The following is a 17,051-nucleotide window of genomic DNA, read 5'->3' as shown; positions in this document are numbered from 1 at the left end:
GTTCCTGCGGTAAGACTGTCTTCCCGAGCGCCATTACGCACGAGATGCAGGATGTCGCGGCTTGGCTAACGAAGTACAGGCTGATGCCCCTCTTTGAAAGTGCTGTTGGGGTAGGCATGAGCTTTGGCAAGCAAGACGGGTGTGTGATGTCAAGACGATTTATCCAATTGTAGTAATTACAGCCTTTGACCATCGATCTATGTACCGTACACCGTATTCCCATCCCCCTCTCCACGTTTCTATACAAGCAAACACCTTCACAATCCTTGTCGTCATACCCAACAACCCCCTCCCCATCGAAGCCCCCCCTACTCCGGCCCCATAACCTCCAACCCCCTACAAACACCCACCCACCCATCCCTCATGCCCTCCCAAACAACTTCCATACTCTCCTCCTCTAGCCCATCTCTCTTCCTTTCTTTCCGCTCAACCTTGTCTCCCGTCCCGTCTGCCATCATAGCGGTAACACGATCCCGTTTCTTGTCCTTATCCAGTAACGAGCTATTTGTCTTGAGACCTTTGCCATCTAGCTCGCCTTTTACTTCCCATCCCTTGCGCACAGGGCCGTGGATGGTGGCGGGGGAGATGAGCGTGCTGTCGAGTAGTGCGTTCCAGCGCGAGAGGTACATGCCTGGACCGTGCGTTGTGCCTTTTCCGTTTTGTGATGATGGTGCGGGCTTCATGATGGATTCTAGACGGGTTTGGGATGTGGACTTTAGGGTGGTGAGATGCTTTTCGTGTTGGTCGAGGAGTTTCTTTAGCTCTTCTTGTTTGTCTTTGCTGAGAGTTTCGAAGAGCGAGTGGAGGGGTGCTGTCATGTTGCCTGCGCCGCCTTCGCCTCTTTCTTCGGCTTCTTTGGCGCGCTCGTCGACGCGGAACTCAGAGAATATGCGTTTGGCGTAGACGAGGTAATCTTGGGCGAGGTCGGGTGCGTTCTTCGTAACTTGATGTAGGAACTTGTGCATGGAGGGAGCGTGCTTCTTGAGGAGTTGGACAAAGTCTTCCACGGTGGGGGCGTCGCTTGCTTCTTGATCGAGGATGCTAGCTGGGTCAGGTGAGCTCGGTCTTGACTTAGAAGTTTCGCGGCTCCTTGTGCCCTTCTTCTTTGGCTTGGCAGTCTTGATCAGGTCGGTGATGAAAGCTTCCGCGTCGGTTATAGTGCCCGAAAGATCGACGGCGTTGTGTATGGCTCGGATGACGGGATCCATGCCGGTGACCGCGTCGCGTATGGTGGAAGTCAAGACATCGGGGTTGGATTTGCAGAGAACCTTGGTGAGTTCCTCCCGGTCGCGAATCGAAAGGTATGTGCTGAGGTATTCCATGGCTACGCTATGTTGGTGTTCGCTCAGGGTCTCGGCATCGATCTTGTATGGAGGGTCGGATGTTTCGAGGATGACAGCTGCGATGGACTTCGACTCGGATATTGACTGGCTTCGCGCCGCCTCATGTTTCTCCCGTGAAGAGTAGACGTATGTCTTGAGTGCCTTGAAGACCTTCTTGTCGGGCGCGTTGCGCGACGACTCTAGTTTCGTTGCCCGCTTTTGGAATTCGGATGTGTCCCATGCTAATACCGTAGACAGAATTTGCTGTAGAAGATTCATGCCGTCGTTGGTATTGTTAGTAAGGCCTATCCAGTTGGTCATGGCCGTCACCGATAGCTTGGCTAGTACTAGTCTAACCATGCCGTTGATCATTGTCGCTGCGTTTCCAACGCGCAATGTCTGCTTGATGACGGTGTATGGTATGAGGCGGTGCAGATTCTCGAGGAGGCGAACGAGGTATTGGCCGTCGGGCGACATGACGAAGACATGGTGGAGGAAAGATGCAGCACTGAGACTGTTAGGTTGCGAATAGGATAGCCACTTAAAATACTCACTTCAACAGCATATACTCGTGCGCTGCCTGCAGACTGCTGGAATGGTCCTCCAGTCTTGGCGTCGCCTTGACTTTCTCATACAGATCATCCAAAGCATCCCCGTATATCGCATCCTTGACCAGTTCCTCAAAGCCTTGTATGACGTCTTCGGGCTTGCTTGTGTCGTATTCCTTCTTGCTCTCCTTCTTCTTCGTTGCTGAGTATCCACCCAACATGCCTCGTGCAACGTACTCAGCGATGCTACTCGCTGCCGTTGCAAGGGCCTTCCGACTGCCAATAGCGCCTTTATCGTAACTCTCGCTCAGTTCCGCCTCGGCCATTCTAGCGACTAGCGTCTGGATCTTGTCGGACCACCAGCTCTCGCCAAAGTTTCTTATGGCGGGGTTGCATAGCGCAAACTTGTTGAGCATGTTCTGTAGCAATGGGCTCGTCGACTGGACGCCGTCTGCCTTCCGGAAGGGGTAGCCATACTGATCGATGGTGTGGGGGTATTTGAAGGCTTCGATTTCGGAGTAGACTTGGTGGTGGATTAGGATATCGAAGAGGGCGTGCGTCTGCGCGGGCGTAAGCGGTTTGGCGGTCGACATGGTGGTGGAGAGTGAAGTATGGTAGGACCAGAATCTTGTAATGGCTCCATAGTTGGCTACGTGAGAGATGGTTGACGCGGCTGCGCCTGCGACGCGGGGTACGTCATCGCGCTTGCCGTCTTGGCAGATTAGCGACCTGATCACCCCCACATGGTCGCCAGAATCTCGGAAAGTACGGCCACCCGAGACGTCTATATCAACCTAGGATATCGTCAAGTTGAAGTTTATATGTGTAGTTACATCCTACAACCTCACCGCCAGCTCCCAAGAAGACACGAACAAAACACCTAGATGCCTACAAACCTCTCGAGGATAGTTATCTACAAAGCGTTTTCATCATGTAAGCCTCAACCCCCAAATCTCCAAACTGCCCACGACACCTGTGTCCAACGTATACCTCAAAAGTTGTATGTGAGACCCTGTGACAGGCCGTCACGAAGGAAGATATGGTCGGGGATGACGTCATCTTGTGCGATCAAGATGATGGTTTTGAGCTTGCACTCGATCTTGTACTCCTCGCAAGCCTCGCGGAAGAAGTCGAAGAGGCAGGTTGCGACAAGGTGGTGAAAGTCATCTCCCTCTTCGTTTTTGAAGAGGGGTCCCGTGTTGTAGTAGACTTTCCACGTCTTCAGTTCTCGAAATTCGGCGGCCAGAGTTTCGGTGATATACGGAGCTTCGTCGTCGAATTCGCTCCATTCTCCATCGTAAATCGGAGTACCGAGCACAATGTCGCGAGAGCCAAAGACTTCTAATCCAGGACAGTACGATGCAAGACTGTCCATGTCGCGGAGCGAAAGATCGTTTTCATTTCCGAAATCTACATCGTAGACCCGTAGGCCGGGATGGTAACGCCAGATGTCGATCAGCCTGGGGTATTCAGACCTGGCTCCAACCCAAGTGTTGCATACTTTCATACACACTGACTGTAGGCTATTGAAACTGGTGATGAAGTTCGTAAACGCGAAGTCGTGGGTTCGCCACAAGAGGGGCTCGTCCCAGTTAAGTATCTGAATACACAGATCTTCGATGTTGATCTTCGAATTGTAATCTGATTCCATGAAGTAGAAGAACAGGCGCTCGGGGTCTAAGCACTGGATGAGACGAAGCGAGCGCACACTCGAGAGGTCGACAGAGTGGGCGACGCTCGCTGGAAGATCTCTGAAGCAAAAATCGTGGAAGACGAGCTTAGTGAGTGCGAACTTTTGTTCCAATCCCAAGTCCAAGAAGGGGTTGCGATATATCCCCTTATCTTTGCCGGGTTCAGAACCACGCATGTAGAAAGATTCGATATGCGCTCCTACACCGACGTATTCGAGCAGACGCCGGGCAACTCTCCTTAGCGCCCCGGTCTCCTTGCTGCCTGCGGCTGCAAATCGGAAGGGCTTGCCAGGTTGCAGTAGGGTAGATACGAACTTGAGGATGAGTCGGCTATCCAGAAGAGTGTCATCGATGTGTTGACCGGAGCTATTGGTGGTAGGTGGGTCGCAGACTTCCGGAAGGTCAATGTTTCTTAAGGAGTCTCGGAGATTGAGGCCTCGAATGTCGTTGCACAGCATATCTTCCAATATCAGCCATGATTGTCCGTTCAGCGCTGACCTAGTCGGCCCTTGTTGGTGCTCGTCTGATAGCCCGGGTTGTGTGAATATCAACGAAGTGAGCGAGGTGTGTTCTAGCGTCGGCGCTAGCATCTGGAAATAGTCCTGTGCGCCAGAACGTGCTGTGATGCCGATTGTCACATCCCGGGTGAAGCGATGGATGTATCTGAACGTCGGTCCGTATCCTACGAGGCTGTCGCTTGGGGGGAATCGAGGGCCTAGGTTAAACCGCACCTGGTCATTGTACAACGCATCGAGGCCAATGGTCCACAGTGCCTGGCAGGTACGCATGAGCTTGGGAAGGTCTTCTTGACCGACCTGAACACTGTTAGCTCCAGTCCTTCATGGTGTTTGCAGACTAAGAACGCAAGTCTAAGCGTATATGTGCCAGTACAAAAAGGACATAACCTCCAGGCCGCGTCGCAGTCTGAATCGAGTTCTCCTTTGATGGAGTGATGTGGACTTACTGCTTTGGCGATCTGAAGGACCAAGGCGGTGTCTAGGTCAAGGAGCCGAGTAGGTGTTGGTGATGATAGATGTGATTGCTTCAACTTCTTGGATACAGATGTCGATGTGGTGACGTCCGCAGAAGTCTTACTGTCGGGGAACTGCCATCGTCGCTTGCTCTGTGCGCCTTTGGTCGCGCTATCGGCGGGAACTGTGGAACAATCTCGTGGGGCCATTGTCGCAAAGTATTGACAACAGAACCGGTCGCGTTGGGGGATGGACGCAGCGCCTGCCGAATATCCCTTGGTGGGACCCAGCCGGTCGCCTGGTCCGTGCACGGGTGAATACAAACAGACGTAACAGCCAATGAGACGATGAGAGGAAAGGAGCCAAGCCCGGAGGCAACAGTCCTCCGCGCTGTAGCCCCTCTGACTATAAGAGCCTGCGTACCTTCTGCCAACGACTCTCCTCCTTACCCTCCACCTCACACCGTTTTCGGCTGTGGACTTGGAGACGATGGAATGAGCTCAACCCGAGCCCGATGATACTGGAGAGCCCGACAAGGTAACGTCATCCCCACGAGAGCCCCTCGTTCATATTATCTGGAGCCGTGGGCGGGCTCCAGCCATCCTTGCTAACAAGTCTTCTTCCACTCTTTTCACACAGCTTGTCCAATACTTCCTGAAACCCCGGCTCACAAGCGTTAAGGATTGGGGTGGAGACGTTGACGGACGCTTACGACCCTGGTCCCATGAGGTGTCGTTGCGCTGACGAGCATTATGTGTCGGCACCTCAACGCTCAAATGCGATCTGTGGTTTTTGCAGTGCTACCTACGATCGCCGGAACGGCGACATCCACGCACCCCAGTGGCTGCCGGTGGGTGGTGAGCAACGGTGTCCTCCGGGACTGCTCGTCTCAAACGGCAAAAGCACTCTGAGCTCGTCTCAGCAATGGACTTTGGTCCAGCTTTTGAGAGTGGATGTCGAAGATGCGGGAACGTGAGCCCGGTTACCACAACGAAGGTCTCGAGACCTAAGGTAGAGGCTTATTGGGGCCTTTACTGACGATCGAACGGCGGAACCAACACCCACCTTTTTTTTTCGTTGACATTGCTGCTTTATGCAGGCTGTTGAAGAAGAGACAGTGGAATGGAGTGACTATGAAAAGACGGAACAGAACTGAGGATCGCGCGCGATGTTGTGGAAGCTTTCGACGCGGCGTCAGAGGTGGTAGTCTTGAGAGGGTTGAGATGATGTTGGAAGTCGCGGAAAGATGCGGCTACCTCCCTAGGTAGATAGTAGTCCAAGCGGTGACGTCACATGTGTGCGAAACCACCATCCGGGCAACACCCAACCCGTCAATGTCACTGTAATGCAAATCCCACCTAGACCATCTTCCAAGATATCGATAGAAACCTACAGCTATCACATCCCAATCTCGAGCCTTACGCCCTTCAAACCCCCTGTCCATTCCTCTCCTCATCCATATACTTCTGCAACACCTCCAAAGCTCTTGCTTCGAACAGCCTCCGCAGATGTCGCCGGCCTGTCTCCATTACCAAAGGAGTATCCGAATTCAACTCTTCAAAATCAAGATCCACAACGATAGTCATTGTTGCACGCGCAGTGAACACCCATGAGGCAGGCCGATGTCCAAAGCCGCTACCACTTACATCGAGCATATAGTTACTGTTCGACGGGTCGCCGCTTCGATACAATTGTCCATCTAGGCCACGTCGGTAGAATGTTCGCTCCGAGGAAGAGTTTGCGAAGTTGTTTGCGAGAGGGTTGTAATTATCGTATGCGAGCCCGTTGAGCGGAGCTGGCAGCAGACTATCGCTTGGAGTTGCAGGAGTCGCGTTGAGTTCGGCGTTGTCGGTTGGTTGCTGCGTCAGGAAAGCCGTGTTCCTTGTATCCATATCTGATATTTTGTTAAGTTTGCGAACAGGACGAAGTCGTTGGAGGGGTAGGCTTACGCTTGGATAGTAAGCGCAGGTCTGTGTCTTATACATGATGTACGACTTGAGTGACCATGCATGATGATCTCTTAGTCACGAGAGCCCGGACAATGGTAATGTGTCTTGTGGATACGGCAGATAAAGCATGTGACCCCTTGGAAGTGTAGGAGTGAACTGATGACAGCTACTAGTGACTGAGAAAGTATCGTCAATGTCGAGCTCTGGTAGATACTGGCAGTTCGATGTTCGTCTGAATCAGTAGCGTTCTATGGGGGTATATTCGTTAACAGATGCTGACGCCTCGGAGCCTTTGACAGGTCATGTAAAATCGTAGACCACTAACGCCTGACTGCCCTCGCTCTTCTCTCTCAGCACTATGACGTTCTGTTCGTCGAAGCCGACCCAACCACGACTGACGGAAGAGTCGTCAAAGCCTTGGTCAAGCGCAAACCGTAAGCCCACTTGCTGCCCCGAGTCGTCGTCCTGGGTGTACTCTTCACTGGCCTTGGATGGCTGTACGCGAACGCTTAATTGTCCGTTTCTTGAGCGCTTGCGGTTCGCGGAGGAGTTCATGCCACCCTCTAGATCCCATACCCGGAGCTCGTCCCCTCGTCTGCTCACGGACACAGCCTTGCCGCGCAGGCCGACATGGGCACCAGATATCGAAGACGTGTGACCCCAGAGGCGGTTGCCAGAGCTGATGGACAATGCTTGTGATGTCGATCGGACGAGGTAGAGCGATAGTGTGTTGTCGGGATGCGCGACGAGAAGATACGGATGAGAGTATGACATGGAGGTAGGCTTCGATCTGCTCGGCCCGCTCGGTGCTAGGGCTTCGTCGGCGCGATCTGGTAAAGGTGACGACGAGCGTGCTGATGAAGAGGCCGCGCGGTACGTAGAGAGTGTAAATGAGTGTTCGTCCGCCGCAGTAGCCAACCGTGACTCAATTAGATCGCCTTTGTGTGAGAGTATGAGCTCCTGCACACCAACAGTCCAGCCGGATAAGTACGTCGGCAGGGAGTATGCGATCGCGGCGGTCATGGTATGTGCTGTTGTGCGCAGCGATAACGAGACAGGTGGCCATGCAGTGTTTGATCGTAGGGAGTATAGCAGCTTCGGTGCCTCCAACAGCCCGAACGTGCCAGGTACCTCTTCAAAAGCGTATAATGAGAGGAGGTGGTCTTCGGTCATCGTGAGGAGATAAGGCGACGAGTATGCGAGAGCTGACAACATTCCGTTGGTTGATGGCGGATGGGTGAAGACATTCGTGAACTTGTTGCGATTCGTCCTAAGTGCGTAAATAGAGAATGAGCCGTCTTCAAAGCCTATTACAACTCGCTCCGTGTCATCGTCCGTATTCGAGGCATCTATGGCCATGGATATGGGCAACCGAGCTACATCTGTTTCACCAGATAGTTCCGTGGATGCCAGTAGCTCCCTATCATTCTTCGAGTTCCACGCCCGCAGGCCTGACATGGAGTCGGCAGCATAGATGATGCTGTTGGACATCATCACGAGCAGCGGTGGGTCTGGAGGCCTCTCAGCGACCACAATCTCACTGACGGCGCATTGTCCCTGGGTCCAGTTATGCCGCAACCGATATTGCTGCTTCCAGTTCGTTTGTGTTCCATCTTTGACCAAGTAGCCGTCTTCTAGCCATTTCGATAGCCGCGAGGAGTAGTGTAGCCGATTCGGGTTGGCAGGGCCTCTGATGCCTGGTATGCGCGAAGCTCGAGGGAGGACGAATGTGCGGTAGTAAGCGGCTTTCCATAATTCCGAATCGACCGAAAGGCGACTGAGCTTCTTTGACACCCTGTAACAGTTAGCGAATGTCGCGATTTAACGAAGATGACTTTACCTACCTTTGGCATACTAGCAGCGAGGGTACGGGTACGAAAGACAGTATCCGCACAAGCAGCTCCTCGCTCAATCGAGAGAGTTTGTCGGAATGTAGAAGCCGCTGTACTTTGGCTGGATGCTCGCCGTCATCATCGCCATCGTATGCGCGCTTCATAATACCGGGCTATGGCTGTCGTGTCGGCGGCGAATGCGCCTCGGGATGTCGGAATGGCACCATGTCTTATCGCTATCGCAGAGTGTCTGTGCGTACGCGTGACTGCGCGCTCCACTAGCGCGTATCTTTCGTAGTTGCCGCCTAATGCTGCAACCAATTCAGGACACACGCGAACATCGAGTCATCTCTTGTCACACCTGTCGTTTTCATGCCTTGTCGGACTGGTCCAATATGGCGGAGTTTTCAGCCTGGGTAGAGCAGAACAAAGGGCTCTGGACGCGCGTATACGATGAGGTCATTAAGCCTGACCTCGAGAAGGAATGGAAGACGAGTACGTATGGTCAATGAACGCGTCGATCTTTGCTAAAAATGAATCAGAAGAAGAGAAACATCAGAAGGAGCTAGATCAAAGTACGCGTTTTGTCTAATTCATTGAGTTACATACTGACCTGCTGCAGAGGAGGAGAACCAACAGATACTGTTCCAACATCTGAATGACGAGATTCTGAAATCAGCGCGTCTTGCCAAGGAGAATGAGCACCTGAAAGAACAGCTCGAAACTAGGGGGCCAGTCGACCAGCATGTCTCTGAACTTGATGAACAAAGTGCGTCCGAGGATTATCGCCACCTTACTACCGAGAATGAGCAGTTGAAGCAACGACTCGCGGCTCTACAGGAGGCCGCTGCACCATTACCAGATCACGGGGTTGCAAACGAGGCTACCGAAGAAGAGTATCACGACCTTGCTGCCCGGTTTAGCGACTTGACTAAGAAGTACCGGGACATGTCTCAACAAGTGAAGTATCTCCAGAAGAAGAATACAAACGTCATGCAAAAGAACAGGGACATGAAAGAGAGCGTGCGCGCATGGCAAGAGTACGCAGATCGGCAAGCAGTGAAACAAAAGTCGAAGAGCGAGGCCAGAGACGGGGCCGACAAGTCACATATGGCGACGGCTCACCTTCTTCCGGAGGAACGGCCTCATGTACCTTCCAGTCCAGTTTCATTGGCCACTGTACGAACTCCCGGATCCATCGCTAATCCGGACCGCTCCTCTCCTGCTCCCATGGCCCCGCTTCCGCGTTCAGTTCTGGGGATGACGAGTCGGTTGGCGTCTCCGACCACAGTCAGCGGCGAGGAAGCCCGGAGCCCCACCACAACTGTCACTCCAAAGGCCAGCACTCGGTCAGGGAACGTTCAGCTACAACAACATCAAGAACACAATGGCGGTGTCTCGTCGCACGTCCAGCGAATAATATCAGAGGACGAAGGCCATCGATCAGCGATTCCAAGCTCCAGTCAAACAACAGTGGATGAGCAGGTCGAACCGAGGAGCATATTTGAACAAGCTACGGAAGCTGAAGATGATGACGACTTCCCCGAATTCGTTTCCGAGAGGTCGCTAAAGCGAAAACGAGGCCAGCCGTCGAAGTCCAGATTCGAGATATACGCAGATCATTCTTCAGATGGAACGCCAATAAAGCCTCATCGCGTGAAAGAAGAGCCCCACAGTAGTCCTCCACTCCCTGCCTTCCACATGACTAGGAACGAGACGATGGATCTGGACGATCCTGCGCCCCATGGGATCAAGACTCCTCGTCAACCTCGGACACGTATATTTCATGACACAGATCCTGTGGAAACGCCTCATCAGCAGAGGCGTAACAGCGCGCCACTTACGCAGGCCGTTAAGAACGAGAACCTGGATGATACTGATCTGCATGATATCTATGATAACATGCGCGAGCCTCACGCCTTCGCGAGTATCGAAGCACGAGCCTTTAGTGAGCCGAATGAGCCCACACAAGCAGGAGACGCTGTGTTGAGACCCCTTGATCCCAACGTGGTGAATAGTGCGTCTGAGGAGCCTCCCACGAAGCGTTCACGGCAAGTCCAAGAGTATCAACAAGACAAGCATTCTTTCCTCGCAGAGTCGGGCGAAGCACTACCTGCGAATAATCGTAAGCCGCGGCTGCCGCCCCACCTTGCTCGAGCGCAAATGAACCACAGATTGCAAGCTTTGAAGAGTCCTCAGACACCAGGAAAGACGTCGCCGAAGACCCCCAAGTCAGGTTCGATAAAGATCAAAACCGAGCAAAACCCTACCCCTCCCGCAAGTTCCACACGTACTACCGAGACACGTTCCGTCAGTAAGGGTGCGCGCAGCTCAAAGTCAAAGGCTCGCGCGAGCCCTCGTGAGGATCCGACGCCTGACGGCCCTATATGGACCATGAGGGCTCCCGAGACGCGCTCCAGTGCTCGCAAAAGTCGTGCATCACCATTGAAAGATCAGGTTCGCCTCCGAGATAAGCCGGTCGGCGAGCTCAGCGTCAAGGACTTTAAGCCAAACCCTGAATACAACCAAGGCTTCAGCTACGCATTCTCCGAGACTGTGCGCAAGCGAGGAGATCGCATGTGTCTCCCGGGCTGTACTAACCCGCAATGTTGTGGCTCCACTTTTCGAGCTTTTGCGGAGGCACAAGGACCTCTCAGCCCCTCCGAAGAAGAGGCTTTACTCGAGGACTATCTGGGCGATGCATACAGCAACATGCAGCTCACGCAGATGTCATCCGAAGAGCGGCAAGAGCTTGTTTTGCAAGCTCGGACGAAGAAGATGGCGAAAGAGTCCGGGAAGCATCGCGAGGCCTACGAGCGACGAAGAACACCGCCGGGGTTCTGGCGAGTGGACTTTCCGACGACACAGGAACAGCAGGAAGATAGGGAACGTGCAAAGGAACAAGAGAAGGCGATCGTGCAAGAGCGCTGGTTGGATGCACACAGGAGAGGTGGAAAGTGGATCTTTAGAGATGAGTAGGTCGTTAGTAAGACGCGTTGTGAGTGGATGTGAGAAGGTTCCGCGCTATGAGTTCCGTGGTTGGGGATTAACGTAACCAGAGGTCTTGCAAGCACCATAGTATTATACGAAGTATTACCCACGGGTAGGACCAGCCGCAAAATGCAGTGGTTTCAAGCATTGTGAGTATAAAACCCATTCATTCCCTAAATCATCTTCCTAGTCCAAACCAACTCTTCACGACTTTCACCTCGGGTCCAAACCAACTCTTCAAGACTTTCACCTACCTCACCACAATCCACCACCACATCAAAACTCACCCACCCACCAAGAGAAACCCTCTTCATATCCATCACAATGAGCCTCCCTACACGCGAGCACTTCCTCGCCCACAACATCACCCCTACCACCCCCGACGACACCTCCTGCGCAATCTGCAAAGAAGACTACAACACCACCACCGGCCACCCCGCAGTCTCCTTCTCCAACACCACAAGCTGCAACCACGTCTTCTGCGAACCCTGCATCGTTGCGTGGTTGAGCGCTAAAGGGATAAATACCTGTCCCTTGTGCAGACAAGAGCTTTTTGTTTTGGATGACGGGGAGGGGGAGGTGGAGTATGAGGGGGATGGGGAGTTTGAGAGTTTTGTGAATGGGGATGGGGAGGAAGATGGGGATGTGGAGTATTATTTTGCGGGGGGCGGGGTGTGGGATGGGGAGGAAGAGGGGGAGGATGATGAAGATGAAGATGATGACGATGATGAATTTCCATTTGAAGAAGAGGAGTATCCATGGCATGAATGGGGAGGTGGGAACGAAGACATCCCAGAAGAAGAGGAAGAGGAAGGTGTATTTGGATTTGAAGATGAAGAAGGTGGAATTCACGACATCCCACTATCCTACCTCTACCGCGGCACCCTCCTTCCTCTCCTAACCGACCCCTTGGAGACAACCGCCATCCTCCAGACAATCTGGCACAAGATCTGGAACTTACTTTCCACATACCGCACTGCGGTCACACAAGCGGTCGAGCAAGCCAAGCGGGATGGCAGACCCCTTCCTAATTGGGACCATTCCACTTACAACCAGCACCTCCCCACGAGTATCACCATGCTGGCTTCTCTTGTCGAAACCATTTTAGCTATTATGGGGGTAGATCTCTCGGGTAGGCTGAGTGCGGATAAGATGGGTAGTTTGGAGGCAGTTTTAAATGTTTATTCGGAGGTGCAGGTCGAGCTGGTGAATGAGGCGGATGGGTGGGGCGATGAGAGTATCACGCCGGAGCCTTCTGGGTGGAAGGCTAAGTGGTGTGAAGAGCGATTATGTCTGCTTTTGGGGTTGCAGTATCGGCGTTTGAGGTCGGAGCAATAGGCGTGCTGCGATAAAATAATGAACACCCTGGAGTCTACATTGACGTTGGGTCACCTACTTTGCAAATTTTTAGTTTGATGTAGTCTGTACACCTGGTTATAAAGTTGCGTTTCCGCTGTCATGATTTGTATTGTACATAAGGGTCCAAGGTACTCCATCCAGCCTATCCGGTAGCCTGATACATGAGGGTATATATGTAAAATCCAAACGCTCAAACACCAAACACGCTTTTCCCCAAATGAAAACGTCGAAGCAGAAGTACTGTTATACAAAAAGGTCATCAAACATCACCAGCTACCTTGTCCCATACTATCCCCTGATGCTACCCTTCCTGTATTTGTCGTCCTTCAGCGGCACTGGTGGTGGCTCGTCGGCGTAGGACTGCGACGGCATGACGGAGTCCTTTCGCGCATGCCTTGGGTCGTACGTCGCACTCGACAGTATCGGCTCGGGCTTGTATGTAGCGTTCGAAAGCGTTGGCTCTGGGTTGTATGTTGCGCTGGAGAGTGTGGGTTCGGCAGCCGGCTTTGGGTCGTACGTAGTCGCTGGTAGTGTCTTGTATGTGGTTGCGGGTAAAGTGTACATGAATTCGTCAATCGCGTCGTCGATGTCGTCGAGAAGGTTTTGTTGGTCTGATTGCGACGTCTCGGATGTCGACTTCCGGTCAAAGGGATGCTTTGGGTCGAAAGGGAATGTGAAGGAAATGGGTCGCTCGTTGGGCGTGTATGAGATTCGAGGTGCGTATTCCGGTGTCCAGTCTTTGGGGGATTGTGTTGGGCTCAGTGGTGCCAGAGAGATCATGCGCTCCGAATAGATGCGCTCAAGGTCTTCGTCCGGGGCGTTACCAGGGAACAAAGATTGCGATCGCTCGCGCACTTGTGCAAAGCCGCCATCGTATGTTGTCGCTGGTAGTAGGAAGGAGCCTTGCTCGGGTGCAGAGGAAGCTACCTCCCTCTCTTCGCGTACGAAGGTGAAGGACATGGGGCGGTCTTTTGGGTTAGGCGAGTTGTCGTTGGAACCATTGAGCGTCGAGGAAGAAGAAAAGCCAGGAGAGAGTACCGGGTCGCTTTGGCTTCGCGTATGTGATACGAAGCGAGGAGAGGGGACCTGCAGGTATCTGGGAGAAGGTTGGTAGTCGTAGTCTGGTGGTGGCGCGATGAAGATGTCACCGTGTCCCATTCGCTCGCCAGGCGCAACATTCCGAAGCGCTTGCAATCTCTCGTTCGCGAAGTTTGACTCCAGGATGTGCGCTCTCTCGACCAGTTTGTCTACGAGCTTGCCGTGCGAGTCCTTGAATGTTCTCTTGACGAAGCTCAACAGTAGCGACGAACAGGTCATCTTGACATCTTCCCGGATATACAGTCCGTGTCTTGGAGTCTTGAGGCCAGGCTCGGCCGGAGGCTTTGGCTCGCCAGGCAGCCGTCCTCCTACGGTCCACTTTCCTTGGATATCGAGCCCAAGCGGCGCGTACACGTGTGTGTTGAGACCTTCCGCTGTGTCGTTGAAGCAAGCGTGGTAGGACACAGAACCTGTCGCCAGGCCACCCGGTAGATATGAGACCTTGTCTAGGACATGTTAGCGGCTGTATGGTGGATGTGTAGAAACGTACTCACCTTTGATAGTGTACCACATCGACCAGTACTCGTCAGTCGGCGCATAGCTAGGTGGCCTGCACTTGAACCGTTCCACAACCAACGGGTTCAAGTCGATCATAGCTAGATGATCGCGGTACATGTCGAGCACACTCTTCCTTGTGATGCCCGCCGGCAACGGCGTAATGGTGGTGAAGACAGCGGTCTTCGGCATGATTGCTTTCTCTCGAGGTACGAGTCGTTCTTCTCCGGATTGATGTTTCAAGAAAACCTCTGCGGATACGATCAATGTTTACGCGCGCGTGAAGCTGGAGAAGTGGAAAGAAGAATGTTTGGACAGCGAAGCAGCGAGAGAAGATGTACTTGTTTCGCAGGCCATCAGATCCATCCAGCCATGGCCGCTGACACGCTTCGCACACGTATCAGGCGAGCGCTCGAGCGCAGCTTTGAAAAAAGCCCCTGCATCCAGATTTGCGGAAGGTTTGGGAACTGACAGCTCCCCGCCAAGCTCCCCGCCAACAAGTCGAGAGCGGCATCTTTGCCGTTTGGGGCAAGTCACTGGAATTGCATTCCCTGCATCGTTGCTATATTCAGTCGGATGGCATCTGGCCGCTTTGTTTCTATGCGGGCCCCGGTGGACAGAGCATGCTCTTACTGGCATCGTCGTGGAAAACGCGTTGCCGAGAACCGAGAAACGCGAGTAGAACGCTGTCAGATGGTGTCAGCCGAGATGCAGAAGTTCTTGTCCTGTGACGAAAATCAGTGGCGTGGTGTTGCAGGTATCAGAATCCTGGAGCAGATCCGCCGCAGGTACGTTAGACGCTAGCGTCGGCGCTATGACCAGTCAAGCAGTGCCGATGAACCATTGAGGGGTTGCTGACAGTTATCTTCGCGAACGCATCAATCAACACGGCCATCAATTATGACAAGCAGCATTGCGACGCATCTCATTTCTACTGCACGACTATCATCTCATCTATCGAAGAAAGAAGTGTCTTGTTGCCGTCCGCTTCGAACGTCGCGGACGAGGCTGCCGTTCCAGGCGGTTTGCGTCTCTGTTACGTTTCAGCATGGCTTCATCAGGCATACAACGCATGTTATAAGGCATCCACAAAATCTCCTCCTCGGCACACTGCTACATACCAAGCGTTTCGAAACGAGGCTAGAACTCGCCATCGACCACGCGGGTCGGATGTCGACATCCTCAATTCCTTATGACCAAGGCATCGCATGCTTCTATGACAAATGCGCTGTTAATGCAGTCATGTAGAGTACTGACAATCTAGGGTCCATCAGAATTATCTGGAATACTTACAAAGTGACAGATGGCGACACAGCTGCCGAGAGCTTTCCTGCTATTATCGCCTGATTGCCTGAATGCCAATACCTGCTGTCACTGTACCGGCGATGGCCGCCTGACTGTATGCCCAACGAGCAGGAGTGTGCGCCATTGAGTCGAACTTGGTCCTAATCTTGGTCCGGGCTGGTCATTGGACTTGTGCCCAGATGTATGCTCCGCGATGTACGAGGCGATGGTGGTAGCACCTAGACAAACATGCACAAGTTCCAACCTCACTACAATAAGCAGTCGCGGGTAGCCAGCTCACAGCTTCTAGAGTCCTTTCTATACTTCCACGAAATGTACTTCCCGAATGATTAGCCTAGCGAATAAGATAAATTCCTCCAACAAGCATCAGCATCACGTCACACAGCACTAGGTAACACAAGGTTATACTCCTAAAGAAGTTTGCATTACGACTAAACCAATGCTCAAAGCAAAGCAGGATATCCAAAAAGCCACCAACACGCCGCAATCATACCTGATGATCGCAAGTTCCCAAGTCATATACACATGCACCCCTGCCCCACCACCGAGACAGACATCTTTATACACCCTGATGCATATCCACCTCCTTGCTCTTCGGCACCTTGCTACCGAACGTCATGCCCATACCACCACTACGCCGTCCCTTGACAACACCAACAACACCAAAAGCAAACGTGACAGCCCAAGCAAGCCACGAAACCGCGCTGATAGCCGTACTCGCGCGGGCTACATCACAGACCTATTCATTCCACACATTAGCCCCCAAACACCCCATCTTAAAGTAACGGCAAATAGGAAGGAAGATTAAACTCACCATACCAAAGCAAATCCTCCCGCTCAAAAACACCGCAAGAGCCACAAACCCACTAAACCAAAACAACATCGTCAGGCCCTCCAGTCCCAACAGAGCCCATTTCACACTGCCTTTCTCAGACAAGTGAGAGAATTTAGGCAGGGAGGTGAGTAGGAGGGGAATGAGACTGAGGATGGTCCATGAGGGCGCGAAGATGAGATAGTTTATTTCCAGCGGGGAGGATTGGCGCCAGTGTGTTGACCACCATGATGATACTGGGGGGGGGTTAGTTGGTGCGCGTGAATGATGGAGATGGTGGAGGGATGGAGGGTAGGGGAGATGGGTAGGAGACGTACCATAAGCCATCAACCCGAGTACAACGATGGAAAGTACAGCTTGAGCCGCGCGAACGGGTAGGATCCAGTTGATCGCCATTGTGACTGTGCCTCTTCTTCTCTTCTTTTCTTTTTCCCACTACACTCTTTCTGCTTCCGTCCTTGTCTCGATCTCCTCAGAAGGAAGTGGCGGAGGCGTATGCGTATAGTATAACGAACGTATTGGTATCGTGTCGTGCCGTAGCTCCCGTCTATATTGCGCGGCGTAGTTCGTGTATGTGTATGTACGACCCGTCAAACAATTAATCCAAAAAGAGCGTCAAGAAGAAATAACCAGTATAGTACGTAAAGACGGAAGTGCA

The 17,051-nt window shown here is 52.8% G+C and overlaps 5 protein-coding genes across 5 annotated transcripts; 1 reads left to right on the top strand and 4 right to left on the bottom strand.

Annotated features, from left to right (window-relative positions):
- Positions 1-308: 308 nt before the first annotated feature.
- On the bottom strand, positions 309-2,463 carry J4E88_002578 (uncharacterized protein; the record flags this gene model as incomplete). The annotated part of the gene is made up of 2 exons (XM_049396238.1): positions 309-1,830; positions 1,877-2,463. 2 exons carry the CDS (start codon positions 2,461-2,463, stop codon positions 309-311), a joined length of 2,109 nt encoding a protein of 702 aa, XP_049257586.1.
- Positions 2,464-2,861: 398 nt separating this feature from the next.
- Positions 2,862-4,741, bottom strand: J4E88_002577 (uncharacterized protein; the record flags this gene model as incomplete). Its single annotated transcript, XM_049396237.1, has 2 exons — positions 2,862-4,376; positions 4,526-4,741. 2 exons carry the CDS (start codon positions 4,739-4,741, stop codon positions 2,862-2,864), a joined length of 1,731 nt encoding a protein of 576 aa, XP_049257585.1.
- A 2,040-nt stretch (positions 4,742-6,781) lies between these two features.
- On the bottom strand, positions 6,782-8,477 carry J4E88_002576 (uncharacterized protein; the record flags this gene model as incomplete). The annotated part of the gene is made up of 2 exons (XM_049396236.1): positions 6,782-8,276; positions 8,326-8,477. 2 exons carry the CDS (start codon positions 8,475-8,477, stop codon positions 6,782-6,784), a joined length of 1,647 nt encoding a protein of 548 aa, XP_049257584.1.
- Positions 8,478-8,708: 231 nt separating this feature from the next.
- Positions 8,709-11,292, top strand: J4E88_002575 (uncharacterized protein; the record flags this gene model as incomplete). The annotated part of the gene is made up of 2 exons (XM_049396235.1): positions 8,709-8,808; positions 8,936-11,292. 2 exons carry the CDS (start codon positions 8,709-8,711, stop codon positions 11,290-11,292), a joined length of 2,457 nt encoding a protein of 818 aa, XP_049257583.1.
- Positions 11,293-12,951: 1,659 nt separating this feature from the next.
- J4E88_002574 (uncharacterized protein) lies at positions 12,952-14,448 on the bottom strand (the record flags this gene model as incomplete). The annotated part of the gene is made up of 2 exons (XM_049396234.1): positions 12,952-14,207; positions 14,256-14,448. The coding sequence occupies 2 exons, from the start codon at positions 14,446-14,448 to the stop codon at positions 12,952-12,954; spliced, it is 1,449 nt and encodes a 482-aa protein (XP_049257582.1).
- Positions 14,449-17,051: the final 2,603 nt, after the last annotated feature.

The sequence above is a fragment of the Alternaria novae-zelandiae genome (genome assembly GCF_023758075.1).
Source record: "Alternaria novae-zelandiae strain BMP 2774 chromosome Unknown scaffold_4, whole genome shotgun sequence".
NCBI classification, from domain to species: Eukaryota; Fungi; Ascomycota; class Dothideomycetes; order Pleosporales; family Pleosporaceae; genus Alternaria; species Alternaria novae-zelandiae.
Note: the sequence above shows the minus strand (reverse complement) of the source record. Positions and strands in the feature narration are given on the sequence as shown.